This window comes from Cucurbita maxima, unplaced genomic scaffold (genome assembly GCF_002738345.1).
Source record: "Cucurbita maxima cultivar Rimu unplaced genomic scaffold, Cmax_1.0 Cma_Scf00013, whole genome shotgun sequence".
Lineage (NCBI taxonomy): Eukaryota > Viridiplantae > Streptophyta > Magnoliopsida > Cucurbitales > Cucurbitaceae > Cucurbita > Cucurbita maxima.
This window is the reverse complement of record NW_019272029.1, coordinates 2,754,354-2,776,896: the sequence shown is the minus strand read 5'-3', so window position 1 is coordinate 2,776,896 and position 22,543 is coordinate 2,754,354. Positions and strand designations below refer to the sequence as shown.

Here is a 22,543-nt window from a genome sequence, read left to right as displayed (position 1 = left end):
TAAAGGTTTACCTTCCCTAAAAGAAGCGTTTTAAAACTATGACGCGATGATACATAATAGGCCAAATCGGATAATATTTACTAACAGTGGGCTTGAGTTAGAGTTGCACAACAATTTTGTTTCATAAATTATATGAATAATATGAATTTATAAACATTCCTCTAGATGTATATTCTATAAAATTGATTATCGAGATTCATATTATAATGTTTGTTACATAATTGATTAATATAAAGTATGGTAAGTGTTCTATCATTTTCAAGCAGCCTCTTAAGTTGATTTTAGCCATCCTATTACGACTTTTTTTTTTTTTTTTATCATTTTGGATAATTTATTATTATAATCCTCATAAATTAACAATACAATATTTTTCTCAACTCAATTTAGAATTTCAACAAATTAAAATAAATTTTAAAAATTTTCAAATAATAATAATGATAATAATAATAAAAAGTTCAAAAAGTGTCGTGGAATAATTCAACCTCTATTAATTCGTGATGTTTCATTGTCTCTTATTTTATTTATTATTTCGTGGAATTCTGTATTTATTTTTATAAATATTGGAGCGTATATTCATTTTCAATGAAAAAGTTATAATAAAATTTTTATTAAAAATGTAAAACGTATAAAAAAATTAAAATTAAATATTACACGATAATTTTATATACGAGAAATGTAATCTTATTTCAGCTTAGTTTAATTAATATTTCTGATTGGTTTCCACAAATCCCCAATTTGAATGATTAAATGAATATCTCTAATGTTATCTCATATTTAAACAATTAAAATGGAATTTAAAATACTAACTCAAGCTGCGAGGTTGGATTTGGTGCGGCCATTTCTAGAAAGAACCATATCTGAAAAAGGATTAAAACCCAGTAAGATGTTGCCACGTCATTCATCAGATGAAGTCAAAAGATTGACTGATCGTATTACAATAACTGGATCCAGATTTCCATCTGATTCAAACTCTGTATTTAAGGTTTTTTTATTTGGAGCTTTGAAGAGGGAATCAAATCCCGTTGAAAAGTCTACCATTAACGGAGCTTTCCGATCTTCAAATTCCCTGTTTGGTTGTTATTCAGATTTAGGGTTCTTCATTTGATTTGTTTGTTTCCTCGGAGAAAGAAGAGGTTTCAGTTCCGTTCTTGTTGAAGTAAGTTTTTCTTTTCTCCTCAATTGTTTTCTTCCTGGATTTCGCCAGTCTCAATGTTGTTTTGAACCTCGATCTGATTGTTGCATAAACTGTTGACGTTTATGCATCGAAATGGATAGTAAAACTAGATATGTTGAATTGCAATCCCAGATTGATATCCAAAACCTCAGATCGGCTGCCCCTAAACATTCCGATGAGGAAGGTTTAATAGGATCCAAAAGATTGAATGGAAATGCGGATGGTAGGGATGATCTCTTCGATGATTTGGATTTTGATGTCGATAGCCATCCGCTTATCACTGGGGAATCTCGAGGGGGGTCGGGGGTTTCTGGAGCTGTTTTTAATCTCACAACGTCGATTATTGGCGCTGGGATTATGGCTCTACCGGCCACCATGAAAGTTCTTGGAGTGGTTTTGGGGTTTGTTCTGATAGTTTTGATCGGTATTTTATCTGAGTTTAGCGTTGAATTGTTAGTGAGATTTTTGGTTATTTCTAAAGCTTCTTCATATGGGGAGGTTGTTCATTGTGCATATGGGAAATCCATGAAGATTCTGACTGAAATCTGTATAATTGTGAACAATGCTGGTGTTTTGATTGTTTATTTGATTATTATTGGCGATGTTATGTCTGGTTCTGTTCATCATTCTGGGGTTTTTGATCAGTGGTTGGGGCATGGATTTTGGGATCATAGAAAGCTTTTGATTTTGGTTGTGCTGGTGGTTTTTCTAGCACCTCTCTGTGCTCTCAACAAGATTGATTCCTTGAGTTTGACGTCTGCTGCTTCAGTAGCTCTTGCAGTTGTCTTTGTTGTAGTTGCTTGTGCCATAGCATTGATTAAGCTTGCACAAGGAACGATTGAGCCTCCGAGAATGAGTCCTGATTTCGGATCGAAGAAGGCGATTTTAGACCTTCTTGTTGTGGTTCCGATAATGACCAATGCTTATGTCTGTCATTTCAATGTCCCGTCTATCTATAACGAGCTCGAAACGAGGTCTCCCCAGAAGATGAATACAGTGGGGAGGATGACAACTGTGATATGCATTTTAGTTTATGCTTTGACTGCTATTTCTGGTTATCTACTTTTTGGAAACGATACCGAGTCCGATGTGCTGACGAACTTTGACAAGAACCTAGGAATTCGATTCAGCTTTGCGTTGAATTACATTGTTCGAATTGGTTATATTCTTCATTTAGTTCTTGTGTTTCCAGTTATCCATTTCTCCTTACGACAAACTGTCGACGCCTTGATATTCGAGGGATCTGCACCTCTTTCGGAGAGCAAGAAGAGATCTCTGGCCTTGACAGTTGTGTTGTTGGCACTGATCTATTTGGGTTCAACCATGATTCCCAACATTTGGATGGCCTTTAAGTTTACAGGGGCAACATCAGCGGTGTCGCTGGGGTTCATATTGCCATCGGTTGTTGCATTAAAGCTAAGCAAGACGAGCGGGCCGGGGAGCTTGAACGCTACAGAAAAGTTCCTATCATGGTTGATGTTAGGTCTTGCTGTCATTGTTGGTATTGTTGGATTGATTGGAAATATCTACAGCTTAAGCAATCCGTCCCAGTAACCATTCTTTCAAGTATTTCGAAAGTATATTCTTACATAAGACTCGTCGATTCATGTTAGCTGATTTATTTGTCGTCGATTTGAGAACTCATACGCAAATGGCATTGCTCGTGAATTAGGCGACCGCTATCGAAAGAGTTGTGTATGCTAGCGTTTGAATATTTCATCTTACTCGAGCTGCACTGCTCAAAACCTCTTGAACAAAATACCCTCTGTACTTAACAAGTTGATATTGTTTTGGAACTGTATCAAGCTGCTGCAAATTTGCAGAAGCGAAAGACTCAGCACTTAGAAGGAGGTAAATTTACTTTTATTATTCCGTATAGATATAACTTGAGATCCCCTCGGTTAGAGAGGGAAACAAACTATTTTTTTATAAAGGTGGTTAGAGAGAAACAAAACATTTTTTATAAGGGTGTGGAAACCTCTTTCAAGCAGAAATTAAAATCGTGAGGTTGATGGTGATACGTAATAGGCCAAAGCATACAATATCTACTAGTGGTGGGTTTGGGCTGTTACAAATGGTATCAAAGCCATACATCGAGCAATGTACCAGTGAGGACGCTGGGCCTCGAAGGGGGTGGATTGTGAGATCCCACGTTGGTTAGAGAGGAAAACAAATCATTTTTTTTTTTACATTTTTGTTATAAAGGTGTGAAAACCTCTCCTTAACAGACACGTTTTAAAATTGTGAAGTTGATAGCGATGCGTAACGAGCCAAAACGAACAATATCGTGAAGTTGATGGCGATACGTAATAAGCTAAAACGAACAATATCTGTTAGCAGTGGACTTAAGCTGTTACATCATAATAGTGTGATTATGAGTTTTCTTGATGGAATGGATGTTCCACAGGAACCATCCATTTTCATTCGTCTGTCGACAAATGTGTCACCAACGCCTAGTTAGATTGAAGCCCGCAATTACATAAACCATCAACAACCTCTCTTATGATTATCTTTCGTTGTACGACTTGAGAGACAAATTTCATGAAGATTCTTCATGATTTGGATCGGCATCTTGTTTGGCGTGTGCCGTCTCGAATTTTTATCTAAACTTTGCAAAATAACAAAAATATTTAGATCTTAAAATATCCCAAAATTAAAAAAAGAAAACAATAAAAAATCAACCTAAGAAAAAGTATGATTCAAAGTTACCTGTTTAATATAAATAGTAAAAGAAATTTATTTCTAAACTCAAGATTCTAACATGTAAATCTAAACACAAAAATGTAAAGGAACAAACTCTCGGCTTAAAGAGTAGAATATATAACTAATATATAACTAAAATTGCATTACCTCGTGTCGAGTCAAAAGGTTCTTTGTTCCGTACGTACGTAATAATAAGGCACTTCAGTGAACAAGCTTAACTACTAGATGTTCTTTCGACATCATCCAGAGTAGTTTTCAAGTTCATCAATACCATAATAGCAACTAACTAAATTGTAACTTAAAACCTTTAAAGTTCTTATAACATGATTAACATTCCGGGTGTTGGTGGTACATTCGATTTATTGAATTAACTCGAGTTGGCTAAGCACATTCGGTGACATCAAATGATTGAAATAAATTCATATAAATTGACAACATATAGACATCTTGGTGGTAGAGTATATCATAATATACACATTCACCATCACCAAGATATTAAAAGTTTTAAGATTTCTTCTAAAAAGATAAGATTCAAGCAGTTGAATAAAATTTTCCAATAGTGATAAACACTCAGATTAATAACCTAAATGGATTCACTAAACCAATATACAACCGCAAAATTTGGGAATCTAAAATGATAATTTCAAAAGAAGACGGTTTATATAAAATAGTAATTTAAATGAGATATGAGACTCCACTTTCTAGGTTTCAATAATATCAAAATTTTGGCAAACTCAGAACTCGACATTAATAACGAGATTATGTACTACAAACTTCTCTTCAATACTGATCAATAACAATACGTCGCAATTTACAAAATCCGTGCGCCAATTATATACCAAGACAATTTCAGTTCAATCAAACTCGGCAACAAAATACTAATTACGCTCTCTGATCTTCATCTCTAGAGACGATCCACGACAGAGAATTTCAAATCATACTAATACGTAGGCGATTCACGATGAAGAAACTGCCGAGCGATGATCAGAAGCGACATTGCAGAATCGGGAGGGTTTAGGCTGGAAATCCATCCTCCTCTGAAGATCATGACTCGAAGGCTTGGTGGCCTGCATCAGAAACATTTTAAGGAGATCAGTCGCCGTGGAAGTGGAAGTGGCGGCCTTCGATTGGCTTCCACGCTACAGCGTCGTTTTGTCGGATGCCTTCCGGGGACGACGGTGGAGGCTGCAGCGGAAAGAGCCGGGATGGGAGGTCGGAGCACAGAGACAGAGGCGGGAAGAGGAAGCGGTTTTGTTCGCCATTGGAGACGGGAAGTTGTAACTGCATGTGAGAATGACTGAATTAATTTTCGGCGTTTTTATTTATACAACTCTTTTCCCCTCGGAATTAAGCTTCGTAGGAGGGGTAAATTTGTAATTTAATTCCACTTTTTTCCCTAACTTGTCCTCACTTCTTGCGACTGTAGCCGTAACCTGCAGGGGCTGTTTGGTCTTTTTACGTACTTGGAACGGAGCTAAAAAATCATTTAAAAGAAAATTTTAAAATATTTTCTTACAAAAATAAAAAAAGAAATTATTTCTTTAAAAAGAAAAAGAGTAAAAGATGGATGGAAATTATTTCTTGGTATAACTATTATGTCAAAATTAGACATTGGTGTACGCGTTCGCCCTTAAGGGGAGGTAAATTGTGAGATCCCACATCAGTTAGAGAGGAGAACAAAACATTCTTATGTAAAAATCTGTCTAACAAATGCGTTTTAAAATCGTGAGGCTGACGGTGATACGTAACAGATCAAGATAGATAATATCGATTAGCGGTGGGCGTGAGCTGTTACAAATTCCAGAGTTGAAAATTGAAGTTCCTAACATATTTCTCCAAACAAATAAAGGTATCCAATTCTCAAGCAGTTATGTCTCTTAAAATAACTACATACAAAAAGTTCTTGTATCATAACTTTAATAGAAACATGGGTCTGTTTCCTGATGTAGCAAAAGTAATGAATTCTAAGGAGAATATGAAGAACAAAAGTAACATATTAATAGTTTACTTACTGCCCCTCATCTTGGTGACGTCCGTCATCTTGGGGCATCGGTTGATGATTCAATAACTTGAGAGTAATACTCGGGTGCATACCGCGTTACACTCGTCTTTTGGCAGCCCACACCAACCATCATCAGGAAAAAAGAAGCTAATAAAAAGAGTTCGTCATATGACAAATTGTGGTTGCAAAAAGACGGTGGGTTCCCAAGATACACCTTAGTATTTTTCATAATTTGATACCTTCATGAAGAATCTTAGAGATCATCTGCAGACTGCTTCAAGAACTGGAGTGGAAACTCATTCCGACATCATGATAGCCTGCCAAAGATATCGAAAATGAATGAAAAATGGACAAATTCATCCGGACATATTCTATATAGGGGTGAAAACCTCTCCCTAGCATACACATTTTAAAACATTGAAGGGAAGCCCAGAAGAAAAAACCCAAAGAGAACAATTTCTACTCGCAGTTGGCTTAGACTCTTAGAAATGGTATAAGAGCCAGACACCGAGTGATATGCCAATGAGAAGGCTGAGCCCCAAAGGGGGTGGACACGAGGCGGTGTGCCAACAAGGATGCTAGGCCTTGAAGAGGGGTGAATTAGAGGGTCCCACATCGATTGGAGAAGGGAACAAATGCTAGTGAGGACGCTAGGACCTGACGGGGGGTGGATTGTGAGATCCCACATCAGACATATTTTATATAAAGGTGTGACCGGGGGTGGATTGTGAGATCCCACATCAGACATATTCTATATAAGGGTGTGGAAACCTCTCCTTAACAGACGCATTTTAAAACTTTGAAGAGAAGTCCGGAGAGGAAAGCTCTAATAGGACAATATTTGCAAGCGGTGTGCTTTGACTATTACAAAAGTAGAGCTTGAGCTTAATTAGTAATATAATGTTAATCATGTTTACAAGATGCTTAACAACCTCTTACCATTTGCTCTATTCGCCTCTCCGCTCAAATTTCTGTATAACAGATTCGTCCAGATCGAAGTTCAACAAGTTCGCCTTAACTTTTTTTTTTTTGCAACATCTGAATCTGGGTAATAGTATGTCCCAAGATCAAATATGTCTACAAGCACCAAGCAGTGCATATACTGCCTACTTGTTGCAGTTCACATTGGCATGATAGCCACCATTCACCATCTCCGTCCCCAATTCCGCTCTCAGCTTAGGCGAAAGACCTTTCGCTACCATCTCTTCATCGTATTTCCTAGCCCTATCTATCATGCCCTTCTCCACAAGAGCATCAATCAAAGAATTGTAAGCAGACTCATCTGGGCTACACCCAAGTTCCTCCATCTTATTCCACACTACAAACACTGGTCTTAGAAACCCCCATCTTCCAAACTTCCTCATGAGCATCACATAAGTATCCATTTTTGGTTGAACCCCATATTTAATCATCCTGTCAAATAACATAAGAATCTCCTTCGGCTTTTCGAGAGACCGAAAAAAGCAATGATATGTGATAACATTAGGCGGACAATCCTTCTTAAGCATTTGATGGAGCATCTTATGGGCATCCTTGAATCTACCATTCTCACAAAATAGCTTAATAATAGTATTGCAAGTTACAACGTTAGGCTTACACCCCATTTCCTTCATCTCCTGAAACACCCGGCTGGCAAAATCAACACCTTCTGATATCCCAATGGCATGAATCACTGTATTATACGCCACTACATCTAGTTTCATTCCCTTCTTTTTCATCTCCTTGTACAATTTAACAGCCTTCCATGGCTTCCCACTCTTGCACTGTATGTCCATGTAAATGGAATACGAATGCAAATCCTTACGAACACCCTTCTTATCCATCTCTTCCCAAAACTCTCTACATTTGCTCCACCACCCCATCTTAAGCCAACCACGAAGAATTAAGTTATGAATCTTCGTACTCGCATCACAATTCAACTTCCTGTTCTTCCCAAAACACAAATCCTGAGCTTCAACAACATGTCTATACTCACAAAGTGCATCAATAAGATTACAAAACGAAGTTTCGTCTCTCAATTTAAACTCCCGCAATCTCTCATAAGCAGCAATCGCTTCACTAACTAAATGTGCCGATGCATAGCGCTTAAACATAATTCGAAACGTCGCATGATCCGGTGAAGCAAACGGGGATTGTAGCATACGTTGAATCAATTCCCAAGAAAGGTCGAATTCGAAGAACTTACCGAGAATGTCCAGCATGCGATTGTAGGTCTCGGTGGTGTGATCGAACTTACATTCTGATTCAACCCAGTTGAAAAACTCGTACGAGCGCCTCCAATCATTACAATAAGAATCGAGTGCCTCGCGAACTGTAGGAGGGTCGAAATTAGTCTGTGTCGGACGATCCTCCGGGGTGTTGAAGTTGAAACCGAACACCGAAATGGGATTGGTTGTTTTGGTGGAAAATAATATGGCCGCCGCCGGAAGAAACACGTCGGAGAAGGAGAAAATAGACGGAGAGAAACGGCGGGAAGCGAAGGAAGAAAGCATTTCCGGACAGAGAGGCTTTGAGTTTCTGATTCTAACCAGGAGAGTAAGCATCGCGAATTCGGAGTAATGGACCTAATGGTTGGGCTGCCCGGGATTGGTCGGTCAGCTGCCCAATGAAGACCAAAAATTAGGGCTTGAAAAAATGTTGAAAAAATATTTTTTTTAATTATTATTATTATTATTTAGTTTTTTTTTTTTTTTTTTTTTTTTGTTAAAAAGTATTTTTATTTGTTCTGTAATTCAGAGATGATACAAGAGGAGCGTAAATCGTTTCCCCGCGAAAACTCAATTCTGCCGTCGCACTCATCGCCGGGATGCCAACTAGTTCGACCGCTGGACACGACGTACCGGCCACCTCCGATGAAGGGTTCCGGCCTCCAAAATCGTCATTGGTTGTAGGCGATCCCAGCGATTTTTCTTCTTCCTCCTCCTCCTCTTCTATTTCTGGTGTGACACAGGCCTTTCATTTCTCCTCTGGAAACCCCAGAATCGAGGAGATCAGAGGTGTCGTTCATCTATTCCGAGATGACGTTTCCTCCTCATCCTCGACATCTGCTTCTGCTCTGCCTGTGAGCTACGATTCTTTAATCTTTATTTCTTACGAATTCTTTAGTGTTGGAGTTTTCTAGGGCAGTATTGGGGTTTCTCTTGGCAAGATGTTAGCATAGATTTCAAATTTTTCCGAGTTCTTATATGTATTAACAGGGTGACAAATTTAGAAATAGAATTTTCTTTAATCCAATGTTCTTTATCATGATTGTGTCAAAGGGATTTTATGGAGTTTTAACGAATCAAAATTGCCGATATATTCGCTAAGCAAGTTTTATTTGAGAAAGTAACATCATTCTTGGTTGTTATTTCTTAGCAACGCAGATAGGGCCTCTGATTCTGAAACTTAAATTCAACTGCTCACTGGATAAACAATAATGATTCATAGTTGGGATTTTTTGTATGCAAGTTCATTTTCTATTATGAACAAATAGTTTGTTTTGCGTAGGTCGAGAGGAAGCCTCTTGTTTGTGTACTTGGAGTGCCAAATCATATGACTTATGCAGACTTTTGCCAGTTTTGTGGTTCTTTCATTCATGAAATTTTGGAGATGCGAGTTGTCAGGTTTAATTGCTCAACTATTACTCCTGTTTTTAGTCATTAGGTATTTTTCTATAGATATTGCGAGTTTTATCTTTGTTTTGATTTATTTCTTTACTATTGTTCCTGATAGAGGCGATGGGGTGGAGGATAGGTACAGTATATTAATAAGATTTCGAAGTCAGGATTCAGCCGATAACTTCTACAAGCATTTGAATGAGAGGCGTTACTCATCGTTGGAGGTTGGGCATTAGCATTGGTCTCTAATATGTTTGTTCACTTTGAAAGGATTGTTTAGGGACTATGGCCTTTTGGTTAATAATTTTTTCCCCCATTTTCATTGATTGCATTTGAATATAGGCAGAAGTTTGTTGCGTGTTTTTCATGGTCGATGTTCAATACACAGTCTCAATTGGGCATTAGCATTGGTCTCTAATATGTTTGTTCAGGATTGTTTAGGGACTATGGCCTTTTGGTTAATAATTTTTTCCCCCATTTTCATTGATTGCATTTGAATATAGGCAGAAGTTTGTCGCGTGTTTTTCATGGTTGATGTTCAATACACAGCCTCAATTGAGCATGCACAGGCATCCCCCGCAAGTTCAACCGAGCAGCCAACATGTCCAGTCTGCCTGGGTTAGTAAAATGGAAATGCTTTAAATGTTGCGTTTCTTAAAACAATCTTTAGGCATATCATCAATGGAACTTTTCTATGCAGTGTCTACATTCTATCATTACAGTATAAACCTTTTAGATCATGCAGATGACTCACATGCTCTCTACTCCATTATTCACTATTAACTAACGTTCTCAATGCGTGTTTGGTACTGGTGCCTTGTTAATTTGATTCTTTTTAGTTTGTTTCACCTTTAAACTTCTGACAATGCAGATAGATTAGACCAAGAGACTAGTGGTATTCTTACTACTATCTGCAATCATTCCTTCCATTGTTCGTGCATATCAAAATGGACTGATTCCTCTTGTCCAGTATGTGATTTCTTCAGCTTTTAACTGATGGTCTTATTCGAACACTTTTCCTTTGGTTTTGGATCGTTTAACTTGAAAATTCATTACCTAAGATATCACTGTTTAATAAACTTGGTTTGATAATTTCTAGGTGTGCCGATATTGTCAGCAGCAGCCTGAGCAATCAGTGTGTTTTATTTGTCAGACTTCTGAAAACTTGTGGATTTGTGTTATCTGTGGCTTTGTTGGCTGTGGCAAGTAATGTTTTATGCTTTGATTTCTTTCATTCTCAGTTATTTTGTTACTGGAAGATTATTAAGGGTTTTTTTACCCCTTTTATGTTGAGTATTGGCTGGAATACTAAAATATTGATTAATCGGGTTCAGGTATAAAGAAGGGCATGCTATAGTACATTGGAAAGAAACACAGCACTGTTATTCTCTTGAGTTAGAAACTCAACGCGTATGGGATTATGCAGGAGATAATTATGTCCATCGTTTGATCCAATCCAAAACGGATGGGAAATTGGTCGAGTTGAATTCATATTGTGCTCATGCTAATGACGGGTGTATGAGTTGTGGTGGTGTAGATGCTGCAACTAGTGAGGCTCTTTTGAACAGTAGAGTTGAACTTGTAATATCTTTTAACCCTTGTACCTAGTTACCGCACCAGGTTATCCTCTGAACAATATGTGCTAACAAATTGTGATGATACCAATAGATTGTCAACGAATACAATGAACTGCTTACCGGTCAACTCGAAAACCAAAAACTAGTATGTCTTCCATTCCTTCTTAACTTCTTATCACCCATGAATGTATGCATTTCTATTAAGAATACAAACTTGAGATTAAAGTTTCTTGTGGCATGTGAGTAGTCTGGCTGTTCGTTGATACTTCAGTTCTAACATTTTTCTGCATTTTTAGATTTTTCACCGGTATATTTGTCACAATTGTAGTATTTTGAGTCGCTGCTACTAGAAGTCAAAGAAGAAACTGAAAGAGAAATATCTAGAGCTATTGAGAAGACCATCAATCAAAAACTGCAGAAGATGCAGGCTAAGCTGGATAAGTGCATCAAGGAGAAAAAATTTATAGATGATGTTAGTGACCCCTTCTGCTAGATTGAAGCTACTTTCTTTGTCTTGGACGATATGATAATGGAGACATTATCTACATAAATACAATAATGTGAGTTTGATGATGGTTTATTGTTTCTTTGTCTGCAGCTGAATGAGAATCTCTTGAAAAATCAGGAGATATGGAAAACAAAGATCCTTGAAATGGAAGAAAGGTAAATTTCTATCCTATTTGCCACACTGCATCTTTTAAGGATTAATTCCTAGTTGAAGATCTTATTATTGAAACTGTGCTGAGCTGCTGCCTGGTTCAGATGCATTTGTTTCTGTTTTGCTCAAGGCTTAGCTTAGTTGATCTGCTAGGTTGTGAGCTTGTGAGCAAATTAGATAAACATTGCAAGTTTCAGCCCCAACATCTACATGCGAACAGTTTCAGGAAATTAACATAATTCATATTTCACTACTATATCCCAAAACTTAATAGCTGAATACAAACAGGGCAGCAGATATTTCTTTTGAATGGTCGTTTTCATTTTCTTTTCAAGTATTTGAGATATCTTATTTGCACTCAGGGAAAAAAAGACTTTAGAAGCAAAGGACAACAAAATCCAGGCTTTAGAAGGGCAGGTAATGCATGCTCTTTACCTCTCAATTTCTCTCTCTTTTCTTTTGACCTCCCTCCAACGCTCATGAAATGTGAGATTCCGCATCAGTTAGGGAGGAGAACAAAACGTTCTTTGTAAGGGTGTGAAAACTTTTTCCTACCAGATGCGTTTTAAAAATCTTGAAGGGAAACTCGAAAGGAAAAGCCTAAAAAGGACAATATCTATCCGCGATAGGCTTGGGCCTTTACATGAAATTTGGTCTCAATAGTTTGATCTGGTATGGTATTGAATTAATAGCTTTTCTTATGTTACTTTCAGCTTGGAGAGCTAATGGCATACCTAGAAACTGGTCAGCAGATGGAGGAGCTATCAGTATCAAGTGAGGCAAGAGATGCCAGCATTCTGCCAATATCAGCAGACACATCTTCTAAGAACAGTGGCAAAGGAAGCTCCAAGTCCAACATCAAGAAAAGAAGCTAAGTTTGATCATCGACGTGGCCACGGTCTGTCTATTCCAACTCTATTTTTCGCCGTATCTTACAGATACGAACATGAATTTGACAGTCTTCAGTAAGTAATTAAGGCATTGTAAATGAAGAAAGAAATACTTTTGCACCAATAAAGAGCCTGATTACTTGTTTGTGCTGAGTACTATAGAAGGGTTGATTGAATGTTTCAAAAGCTAGTCCTTGTCTCTTGAGCTCTTAGCTAGATAATCACCCTTCTTTCACATTGATATTAAATTGATGGAAATAGGACAAGGAGTGATATGAAATAAGGTGCTTAATCTTTTTGGTGGATGACAATTGTGGTGCCTAATTGAGAGAGAGAATTGTGTTCTCACTAGTTTGAGTGGGCTTTTTTTTTTTCTTTTTCTGGTTTTTAGCCTTCTAGTTAATTGGCTTATAGTAGCTTTGAATGGTCGTCTGACGTGGAGTTGATGCTGACGTTGATGCTGAATATAAACTCCACGTCATCTTTTGCATGATGTGTCATTTTTCCTCTTCCAGCATCATGGTCCCAGACTCCCAATCCAACAATACCTTTTTATTTTGGCTGGGCACGTCAATCGCGGCACCTAAAAGTTTCCATTTATTGACGAAAGTACCCCTGTAGATTAAAATATTATATTCCTTTTGTCGCCACATCTTTCCTACTATATTCTATTCTGATTTTTCAAAAAAAGAAAAAAAAAAAAATCGTTATTCTATTTTCCTGCCGTAGGATGTGGTTGGTAGAGTTTTTTAGACTTTCTTTAATAAATAAAAGTTGAACAAAATGGTTTTAAAATGTTATATTACAAATCATATATATAATTTACATTTTTTTTTTTTACGGGTGTCCATATAATTGGATAAACTTAACTAATCCCTATTATCTATCTCAAATTATATAGGTTGGGTTTGGATTATTCTCTAAAGATGATCGTAAAATAAAGATGAACAACAAAACAACTCAACTCGAACCATTCGAAAAGAGGGATAGAAGTACTTAACTTTCCCATAGTCATCAATCTAGCCGATCCAATAAATTGGTCCAATTTTTTTTCAAATGCCCTTGATTTTTTTCCCACAAAAATCTGAAATTTCAATGCTGGCCAGCTCTCTCGCTCTCTCTTTCTAAGCTCTTTCACACCAATTTCATTTTGATTTCTTCAGTCGCCATTCTATTTGCAGCCACGAATCCGTTCCATTTCGGCCTCTGAATTATTCTCTTAATTTTCCGATTCCATTCCAGAAGAACCAAATCACTCCTTTTTCACCCTAAATTCCATCGTTTTAAGCTCTTCTGGTCCCAGAATCATTCTCCGTGATAAACCCAATGGCTTCACTCTCATCTTTCATCGGTTGTTCCTGTCCTTCCGGCGTGTTTCGAGCTCCTATCAATGGTGGAAAAGTTCGCGCCTGTCTTAGCGTAGATGTACAGGGACCCAGTTCGACAAAGCTTCAAACAGGCAAACTTGGTTGCTCGAGCGAGGAGGTGATCGAGTCGGAACGGAAGCTTTTCGTCGGAACCTATGCTCGAGCACCGGTGGTTTTCTCGAGCGGTAAAGGATGTAAACTATATGATCTCGAAGGGCGAGAGTATTTGGATATGGCGGCCGGAATCGCCGTCAATGCCCTAGGTCATGGTGATCCCGATTGGCTGCAAGCGGTAACGGAGCAGGCAAATACAGTCACTCATGTTAGCAACCTCTTCCATTCAATCCCTCAGGTAAAAATAAACCCTAAAATTATCATACCTGTAAATATTGAAAGTGGAATAGCTTCTTAGTTCATTCCCCTGTTTCATTGCTGTAGGTGGAACTTGCAAAACGCCTTGTGGCTAAATCATTTGCGGATCGTGTGTTTTTCACTAACTCTGGCACGGAAGCTAATGAAGCTGCCATTAAGTTTGCTAGAAAGTTTCAGAGATTTTCTCATCCTGATGCTAAAGAGTCACCCCCTTTTGAGTTCATTGCGTTTTCCAATTGTTTTCATGGCAGGACAATGGGAGCTCTTGCTTTAACGAGTAAAGAGCATTACAGGGCTCCTTTTGAGCCTGTTATGCCTGGTGTTACTTTCTTGCCATATGGTGATATTGAGGCTGCTAAGAACTTGATTCTTAAAGGGAAAATTGCTGCCGTTTTTGTGGAACCTATACAGGGTGAAGGTGGCATTTTCAGTGCTACTAAGGAGTTCTTGCTTTCCTTGAGAAATGCTTGTGATGAGGCTGGAACTCTTCTGGTTTTCGATGAGGTACAAACGATTCTCCCCTTGTCGATTAATAGAGAAATATAGATTCGTTAATTACTGTTTTGTTTATATAACAATGATTGTCCAAGTTGAATATACCTTGTAAGTGTCAATGCCCATCGTCAGCAGATATTGTCTTTAGGCTTTTCCTGTTGAGCTTCCCCTTAAGATTTTAAAACATGTCTGTTAGGGAGAGGTTTCCACACATTTATAAAGAATGTTTCATTCTCCTCCGCAAATGATGTGGACAATCCACCCCTTCGGAGCCCAGCGTCCTTGTTGGCACTTGTTCCCTTTTTCGATGTGGGACCTCCCAATCCACTCTTTGGGGCTCAGCCTCTTCGTTCCTCGCTGGTACATCGCTCGGTGTTTGGCTTTGATACCATTTGTAACGGTGCAAGTCCACCAAGAGCATATATTGTTCTCTTTGGGCTTTCTCTCAAGGTTTTAAAATGCCTCTACTTGAGAGAGGTTTCTATACCCTTATAAAGAATGTTTTGTTATCCTCTCCAACCAATATGAGATCTCACATACCTTGACTAATCTTATCGAACAATTGTTTGATTCAACTGGCTGTAGTGTTGCATCATCCGAGTTACTTTAATTGTGAATGAACTGACGCCTGATAAGCTTTACTTGATCAATTGGGAGAAAACTAAGAAGCAATTTTTTTATGTATAGATTCAATGTGGGTTGGGTAGAAGTGGTCATCTCTGGGCACATGAAGCTTATGGTGTATATCCAGATATAATGACCCTTGCCAAGCCTCTAGCTGGAGGTCTTCCCGTTGGAGCCGTACTAGTGACCGAAAGAATCGCTGCTGCAATAAACTACGGTGACCACGGAAGTACTTTTGCAGGCTCACCACTCGTCTGCAATGCTGCAGTTGCAGTTGTAGACAAGATCTCAGATCCCGAGTTCTTGCTTAGCGTCTCCAGGAAAGGTGAGTACATGAAAAATTTGCTAAAACGAAAGCTGGGTGAAAACCCACATGTTAAAGAAGTTAGAGGGCAAGGGCTTATTATTGGGATAGAACTGGATGTGTCTGCTAGCCCTCTAGTAGATGCTTGTCGAAACTCGGGTTTGTTAATTTTAACAGCAGGCCAGGGGAATGTGGTTCGGCTTGTGCCACCATTGATCATCACAGAGCAAGAACTAGAGCATGCTGCTAATGTTCTGCTTGACTGCATCCCTGTGCTTGGCTGATCTAAAGCTCATCTGCTAGTTTTTCAACAAGACATTGCCATGAAGTCTTGTATGTACTGTTATAGTTTTTGAAATGAACTTGAATTTTGCTATTTGGTTTGTCTGAAGTGTTGTGTATGATAATCCCTTTGAAATGATTAGCTTTAGTTTTAAAGTCTACTCTGATCTAGAGGACGTCTAAATAGATTAATCCTCTGTACATTCTAGGGGTACAAACTCGAACAATTTTGTTAATTTGTTTGATTAACCGTATAGAACCAACGGTTTAGTTACACCTTGATGGTATTGTCTAGAATCGAACTCAGAAACTCATCGATGATATTGTCTACTTTCATCTTGATTACTGTGATATATTTTAGCTTTGACTTCTCATAGGATTTAAGAGAGAGAGAGACAAACACATGATGGGTTTATAAGATGTTTCTTTATAGGTAATGTGATGTGTCACGGTCATGCTTGTTTAAGGCGTGTTGCTCATGGTCGGATGCTTGGTGGGTGTCACGAGTACTTGTCCAAGACATATTGCCTATGGTTGCATATTCAATGGATATGTCACGGTCATACTTGTTTAGAGCTTGTTGCCCATGGTCGCATGTTCAATGAGTGTGTTACAGTTATGCTTGTTCAAGGTATATTGTTCATGGTCGCATATCTGGTGGGTGTATTAGGATCATGCTTGTCTAAGTCGTGTTGTCCATGATTGCATGCCTGGTGGGTGTATCACAGTCGTGCTTGTCTAAGGCGTGTTACACATGATTGCATGTTTGGTGGGTGTCACGGTCATGCTTGTCCAAGACATGTTGTCTATGACTATAAGCGCAGTGTCATCGTGATACCGAGCACCTTTTCATACTCAATTAAATCTCCACATAAATTATAATTTTAATTAATTAAACAAATGAATTTCATTAATACCGAAAAGAGGGCCTTAAATACACCACAAATTAAGCCAAGCAGTCTCACAATCTTTTCCCTCCACGCCACCATGACGCTATTTCCTCCATCTATTGAATCCAACGGCCACAAATCCTCCCTCGAGATCGCCTCCGGCTCCTAGTGACCTCCCTCTTCATAATTCCCATAAAGCCCTCCTAATCCCTCTTTCTTTCTTCAAACTCTTGTCCCCCCTCACCCCCAAACGACGTCGTTCCGACGTAAGGATAGATTGATAATTTTAGCTTTTATTTATTTTAAAATTTAAATTCTATTGTTTATATGGATAATAGATTTTAAATTTAAATAGAAGCACAATAGGAATGAAACTTAGATTTTATTTAAAATTATTCTTTTTCCAAAATTTTAAACAAAAAAAAAAAAGGACATATACAAATGATTTTAATATAAAACTATTAGTTTTAGAGTTTGATATTAAAATAAATAAATAAATCCAAGAAATTAAAAGGGCATTTATGTCATTTGCCGGCATATATCCCTCCTGCAAAATCAAAGACAAGTATATAAATGCGAGAGATTGCGGTCTCATCGACATTGATATGACTTTATAAATAATTTATTTATTTTATATTTTCCTTTAAAACCCTTTTCAATTTATTTAATTATTTATTTTCCAATATAAAACCCCCCACTATTCCCCTGCACTCCGTCACCACCTCCGCCATGATTAACATCCCTTCAATTCCCTCTCTTCACGACGCCGTCTCCGAACCCCAGCTGGACGGAATCGCCGCCGTCGTGGGATGGAAAGTTCTCCTCGGCGACATAGTTACAGCCTCAGCCACCGGGTTGAAGACGGCGGCAACGGCAACAGGGCAGATGAGTTACAGAGGAGTACGGAAGCGGCCATGGGGAAGATGGTCTGCAGAGATACGAGACCAAATAGGACGATGCCGGCACTGGCTGGGGACATTCGACACAGCGGAGGAAGCGGCGCGTGCATACGACGCAGCAGCGAGGCGATTGAGAGGATCGAAAGCGAGAACCAACTTCGAAATGCCGTTGATTGTACCGGTGGAATCCACGTCATCATTACCCATATCATCGAAAAAGAATCGCAACGGTAATCTGTTGAAGAAGAATGGCCGGAAATGCTCGGTGGTTACGTCGGTGGCGCATTTGTTCCGTCCGGATTGAAGCTTGATTTGATCAACGCCGATTAAAAAAAGGGTTTCAATCGACATAAGACACGAACAAAATAAAAAAATTGTCCACTTTGAGTATAAGCTTTCGTAACTTTACTTTAGGCTTCTCCAAAAAATCTCATTTAGATGGATAGTGTATTCTTAGATTATAAATTCATGGTCATTCCCTAAATTAATCCATGTAAGACACTTGCATCTAACAATTTATAGGATAGTACTTTAGATTTTAAATTCAGGTGATTTATTTGTTGAGTCATACCGATAAGTGGCTAGCATGCTAGACTTAGACTCGGTTTTGACTCATGTGGGTCTTCTCTCCCTCCTTACCTAATTTTGAATTTAGGTTTAAAATTTAATAATAATTTATCGAACATGCCTAAGACATGATACCCAGCCAACAATCAAATTATAAAGGAGTTCTATGGTGTGGTGGCTAGCATTCTAAACTTTGAATACCTCTCCGTTGACATAAAACATGACTACATACAAAAATCTAAATTATCAATTGGTTCTATGGTGTAGTGGTTAGCACACTAGACTTTGAATCTAGTGACCTGAGTTCAACTCTCGGTAGATATTCCAAATATACCCTTTAAAGGGTGAGGATGTTAATGTTATTTTTAAATTCTAATGCGTATTTTTTTTAAACGATAAGGATAGTTTTAAATTTTAAAAAAATGAAAAATACTAAACATATTTATTTATCTTTTAATTTTTTTTTAAAATTGAAGAGTATTATTGAAATTTTTAGTGTATTTTTTACGTACTTTTATTAATTTAGCCTAAAAAATATTTACACAAAATTTAGGCCCTAATTCATGTAAATGTTTATTTACTCATATACATTAGTTGTTGGGACTATTTTCTAATATATTTTTTTAAAAAAATTTAAAATTTCAAGAATAAAAAAATTAAAGTCTAGAAGTTATGTTATTTATATTTATATTTTTATATTTGGTAAAATATCGAATTGAAAATAAAAGAAAGTGACGTCCGGCTACTAACCACAATTTGAAATGGGCCGACATGACTTGGTTTTCGGCCCAAATTGACCCAACAGATAACTAGAGGCCCATCTTTGGCTAAAAAAAATAATAAATAATGAAAAAGTTTAATTTTTATAAATTTTGTTTTTTTAAAAAATATTTCAAAATTTTTATTTAAAAATGATTTGTTCCGAGGGATATAAAACGAAGATCGTGGGATTAACGGTGGTGCCCTCGAAGCCTGGTGGTTTCTATTTCTTGGAAGAATGATCCATTATATATTTCTTCGCTGATTTTCTCTCGAAATTGTTCTTCCAATTTGAAGGAATCGTGAAGGTAAAGGTGAACATGGAAGAGAATTTCCCATATTTACCGGAAGAATGTTGGGAAATGATCTTCAGTTTCCTCCTCCATCGCCGTCACAGCCACCATTTCGAATCCCTATCCCTGGTCTGCAAACAATTCTTATCCATCACCAACACGCTTCGCACTACCCTCAGAATCTCCGAATTAACTATTCCGGCGATGTCCCGGATATTCTCCAGATTCCGGCAACTCAAACGGATTGATCTTAGAAATTTCAAGGGCGTCCCTGATGACCTGCTCATTAGGATTGCGGGATCTGGATTGGATATTGAATCGCTCGATATCTCTAATCAGGCGAGATTTCCGGTTTCTGGTATGAACTTCCTTGGCTCGACAATGCGGAATTTGAGGGTTTTGCTGTGCTCGAAGCTTGGGGTTCTGACTGACGACGATCTGGTTGAAATCGCTAAGTTGTTTCCGAATCTTGAAGATCTCGATATTAGCTATCCTATGAATCCTCTCGCTCCCAGTTGCTATAGTGATATTACGGATTCGGGGATTTTCGCTTTGATTCAGGGCCTGCCGCGACTTCACAAGGTAAATCTCTCAGGAAATTCTCTCGTTACTGATAAGTCGCTTATAGATTTATCAACGAAATGTGTATGGCTTAGGGAAATAGCAATTTGTGATTGCGATTTGATCACTCAATCAGGTATTGCCAAGGTCCTGCGCCAGAACCCTAATTTGAGTTCACTCTCCGCAAATTGGATAGGGATTCCCTCTCTAAATTCAGATCTTATCGATTCGTTTCTTTCTGTGAGAAATCTAAATTCTATTGATCTTTCGGAGTCAATTATTTCGGATCAGTTGCTGAATTCATTAGCAAATTCATGTTCGCCATTGAAGAAACTCGTTCTTTCCCATTGCCATGACTTCTCGTTTTCTGGAATTTCGTTTCTATTGAATAAAAATCCTCTGATTGAATGGTTGGATCTTGAAGCCGCCAATTTCTTGACTGATGAATCTGTGGAGGAGTTATCAGAATTTCTTCCGCTAGTGAAATTGATAAACCTCAGCAATTGCTCAAATCTGTCATATTCATCCTTGTTCATCCTGGCAAGAAACTGCCCAGCTTTAACTGATATAAAAATGAAGATTGTAAATCTCCAGAAAGAAGAAGGCCACCCAACAGATTTTGTCAACCCTAAACTTATATCTCTGGATCTATCTGGGAACAAGAATTTGTGCAATGATGGTGTGGGAAAAATTGCTTCCAATTTTCCAAATTTGGAGCTGTTGAAACTGAACCACTGTGCAGCAATCACGGATGAAGGCATTGGAGATGTCTTAACGGCATGCCCCAAGATAAGGCATTTGGAAGTGAATTATTGTACGGGAATCAAGAATTTGGTGATGAACTGTGAACTTCCATCAATGGAGGCACTGAAATTACAGAGATTAGCTATTGAGGATTCAACATTAGCAATGATTGGAAGCAGATGCCCTTCTTTGATCCATTTAGACTTGTTGGGATGCTTCAAAGTGACGGCTGAAGGGGTGAAGGAGGTGGTGCGAAATTGCAGAGGATTGAGGGAAATTAGCTTGTGGGATTGCTGTGAAATTGATTGCAGTGTTATTCCATGGATGGTTTTCTCGAGGCGATCTCTGAGGGAGATAATTCCTCCCAATTTTATCTTTCCTACTGCTAATCAAAGGAGCCTTTTCTTGCGCCATGGATGTCTGGTCCACGCTGATGGGTTTTCGTTGGATCTAAAGGGCCTCTCGTAGAATTGTCTCTGTAAGCTTTATTACTTCCTGCTCTAGCTCAAGTTCCCGTTCATTTTTTTCTTTCGAGTTCAACCGTTGTTGGTCATTCAAATCTCTAGTGTCGTAGATTATTACTTCCTTCCCGCTATAAGTTCTTGTTCATCATCATTCAAATCTCTAATCTCGACTGCCATAGGTCAAGTCCTCTCTTAGAATATTCTTGGGTCAGTTTATTACTTCCTTACCACTATAAGTTCTCTCGTTCATCATTCCAATCTCTAATCTCAGTGCCATAGCTCAAGTCCTCTCTTATAATAGTCTTGGGTCAGTTTATTACTTCCTTACCGCTATAAGTTCTCGTTCACCACTCAAATCTCTAATCTCGAGTGCCATAGCTCAAGTCCTCTCTTAGAATAGTGGTGGGAGTTTATTACTTTCTTCCCGCTACAAGTTCTTGTTCATCATTCAAATCTCTAATCTCGCATGCCCTAGCTCAAGTCCTCTCATAGAATAGTCTTGGTTCCCGCCATAAATTCTCCGTTCATTTTTTCTTTCAAGCTCAACAACAATAGCAATTGAAAGAGAGAGATTCAATCGTCTGATCTCAGTTTTCATTAGAGCAGTTCAACATCAATTGTAGAGTAGATTTGAATATCGGATCTCTGACAATTTCTCTAAATCATGGATTGTGAATAATGATTTGTATGCTTATTATATTTATACTCCATTCAAATTTATCTTTTGCAAATGAAAAAATGTTTTTAAAATAGCTAAAATTATTTTTATAACAACTTTAAATTTTAAATTAAAATTAGAATTACTCATTAATTATTGATTTCTGTAAGTGGTTTTGAAATAAATTAATTCTTTAAGTATAAATGGAAAATGGAGGAATAATTATTATTGATATTCCTCATTAATATCATTCACTCTCACTCGAGAAATAAAATCAAAGGCCCTAATAATTAGGAATTAAATGAAAAACCCCAAATTTAAAAAGAAAAATAATGGCAATTGAATTCACATTCGAGAGTGGAAGCAGGCGTAGGATTGAAGCAAGGGTAGGATAGTAAATTAAGACAAAAGTGAAGGACAGGGGTGAGTCGCACGTGTAAAGAAGATTGAAGTCACGCGCTTCGTACGTGACGAAGTGGTAACACCCACACCACCCGCCACATTTATATGCCCCCTTCACCGCTCCCATATATATATATTTTCCCTTCGAAAATTTGGAAATAAAAGACTTGACTTAAATTTGTGGTTTGAAAATAGAATATATATAAAAAAAAAAAAAAAAAAAAAAAAAAAAAAAAAAAAAAAAAAAAAAAAAAAGGAA

General features: G+C 37.8%; 6 protein-coding genes and 1 non-coding gene across 11 annotated transcripts in view; 6 read left to right on the top strand and 1 right to left on the bottom strand.

Annotated features, from left to right (window-relative positions):
- The first annotated feature begins 984 nt into the window (after positions 1-984).
- On the top strand, positions 985-3,052 carry LOC111488015 (amino acid transporter AVT6E-like). The gene has a single exon (XM_023135578.1). The coding sequence runs from the start codon at positions 1,268-1,270 to the stop codon at positions 2,726-2,728; it is 1,461 nt and encodes a 486-aa protein (XP_022991346.1). The 5' UTR covers positions 985-1,267; the 3' UTR covers positions 2,729-3,052.
- A 2,631-nt stretch (positions 3,053-5,683) lies between these two features.
- On the bottom strand, positions 5,684-8,429 carry LOC111488358 (pentatricopeptide repeat-containing protein At1g80550, mitochondrial). 3 transcript variants are annotated; one of them, XM_023136060.1, is made up of 3 exons: positions 6,819-8,429; positions 6,094-6,196; positions 5,684-6,026 (listed from the first exon to the last, which is right to left on the bottom strand). In XM_023136060.1, the coding sequence occupies exon 1, from the start codon at positions 8,420-8,422 to the stop codon at positions 6,986-6,988; it is 1,437 nt and encodes a 478-aa protein (XP_022991828.1). In that variant the 5' UTR covers positions 8,423-8,429; the 3' UTR covers positions 5,684-6,026; positions 6,094-6,196; positions 6,819-6,985. The 3 variants fall into 3 exon arrangements, with proteins under 3 accessions (XP_022991828.1, XP_022991829.1, XP_022991827.1); XM_023136061.1 differs by having other exon boundaries at positions 6,119-6,196; XM_023136059.1 differs by having other exon boundaries at positions 5,684-6,196.
- A 174-nt stretch (positions 8,430-8,603) lies between these two features.
- Positions 8,604-12,759, top strand: LOC111488235 (BRCA1-associated protein). The gene is made up of 12 exons (XM_023135928.1): positions 8,604-8,940; positions 9,369-9,484; positions 9,594-9,702; positions 9,982-10,096; positions 10,350-10,447; positions 10,578-10,684; positions 10,813-11,059; positions 11,147-11,200; positions 11,384-11,527; positions 11,654-11,718; positions 12,076-12,130; positions 12,427-12,759. The coding sequence occupies exons 1-12, from the start codon at positions 8,686-8,688 to the stop codon at positions 12,586-12,588; spliced, it is 1,527 nt and encodes a 508-aa protein (XP_022991696.1). The 5' UTR covers positions 8,604-8,685; the 3' UTR covers positions 12,589-12,759.
- Positions 12,760-13,674: 915 nt separating this feature from the next.
- Positions 13,675-16,195, top strand: LOC111488164 (acetylornithine aminotransferase, mitochondrial). The gene is made up of 3 exons (XM_023135829.1): positions 13,675-14,322; positions 14,409-14,846; positions 15,525-16,195. The coding sequence occupies exons 1-3, from the start codon at positions 13,930-13,932 to the stop codon at positions 16,047-16,049; spliced, it is 1,356 nt and encodes a 451-aa protein (XP_022991597.1). The 5' UTR covers positions 13,675-13,929; the 3' UTR covers positions 16,050-16,195.
- A 1,471-nt stretch (positions 16,196-17,666) lies between these two features.
- LOC111488323 (ethylene-responsive transcription factor ERF084-like) lies at positions 17,667-18,140 on the top strand. Its single transcript, XM_023136018.1, has one exon. It carries the CDS (start codon positions 17,667-17,669, stop codon positions 18,138-18,140), a length of 474 nt encoding a protein of 157 aa, XP_022991786.1.
- Positions 18,141-18,655: 515 nt separating this feature from the next.
- Positions 18,656-18,727, top strand: TRNAQ-UUG. Its single transcript has one exon. It is a non-coding gene; the product is annotated as a tRNA-Gln (tRNA).
- Positions 18,728-19,354: 627 nt separating this feature from the next.
- The window catches only part of LOC111488119 (F-box/LRR-repeat protein 2-like), a 7,150-nt gene continuing 3,961 nt past the window's right edge, over positions 19,355-22,543 (top strand). For 2 of the 3 annotated variants that reach the window (XM_023135765.1, XM_023135764.1), the window contains exon 1: positions 19,355-20,037. In XM_023135765.1, the coding sequence (XP_022991533.1) occupies positions 19,483-20,037 (555 nt within the window). In that variant the 5' untranslated portion in view covers positions 19,355-19,482. Of the gene's footprint in view, positions 21,239-21,765; positions 21,871-22,543 lie in introns of those variants that run through there. The other variant, XM_023135763.1, reaches the window with a different exon arrangement.

What these genes read in the sequence shown, in the direction of transcription:
- LOC111488323 (XM_023136018.1), top strand. Translation starts at nt 17,667, where the DNA reads ATGATTAACATCCCTTCAATTCCCTCTCTTCACGACGCCGTCTCCGAA.
- LOC111488015 (XM_023135578.1), top strand. Translation starts at nt 1,268, where the DNA reads ATGGATAGTAAAACTAGATATGTTGAATTGCAATCCCAGATTGATATC.
- LOC111488164 (XM_023135829.1), top strand. Translation starts at nt 13,930, where the DNA reads ATGGCTTCACTCTCATCTTTCATCGGTTGTTCCTGTCCTTCCGGCGTG. An exon ending in TCTTCCATTCAATCCCTCAG is followed by an intron (nt 14,323 to 14,408) that starts GTAAAAATAAAC and finishes TCATTGCTGTAG; the next exon opens with GTGGAACTTGCAAAACGCCT. An exon ending in CTCTTCTGGTTTTCGATGAG is followed by an intron (nt 14,847 to 15,524) that starts GTACAAACGATT and finishes TTTTATGTATAG; the next exon opens with ATTCAATGTGGGTTGGGTAG.
- LOC111488358 (XM_023136059.1), bottom strand. Translation starts at nt 8,422, where the DNA reads ATGCTTACTCTCCTGGTTAGAATCAGAAACTCAAAGCCTCTCTGTCCG.
- LOC111488235 (XM_023135928.1), top strand. Translation starts at nt 8,686, where the DNA reads ATGCCAACTAGTTCGACCGCTGGACACGACGTACCGGCCACCTCCGAT. An exon ending in GGCGTTACTCATCGTTGGAG is followed by an intron (nt 9,703 to 9,981) that starts GTTGGGCATTAG and finishes ATTTGAATATAG; the next exon opens with GCAGAAGTTTGTCGCGTGTT. An exon ending in AACATGTCCAGTCTGCCTGG is followed by an intron (nt 10,097 to 10,349) that starts GTTAGTAAAATG and finishes CTGACAATGCAG; the next exon opens with ATAGATTAGACCAAGAGACT.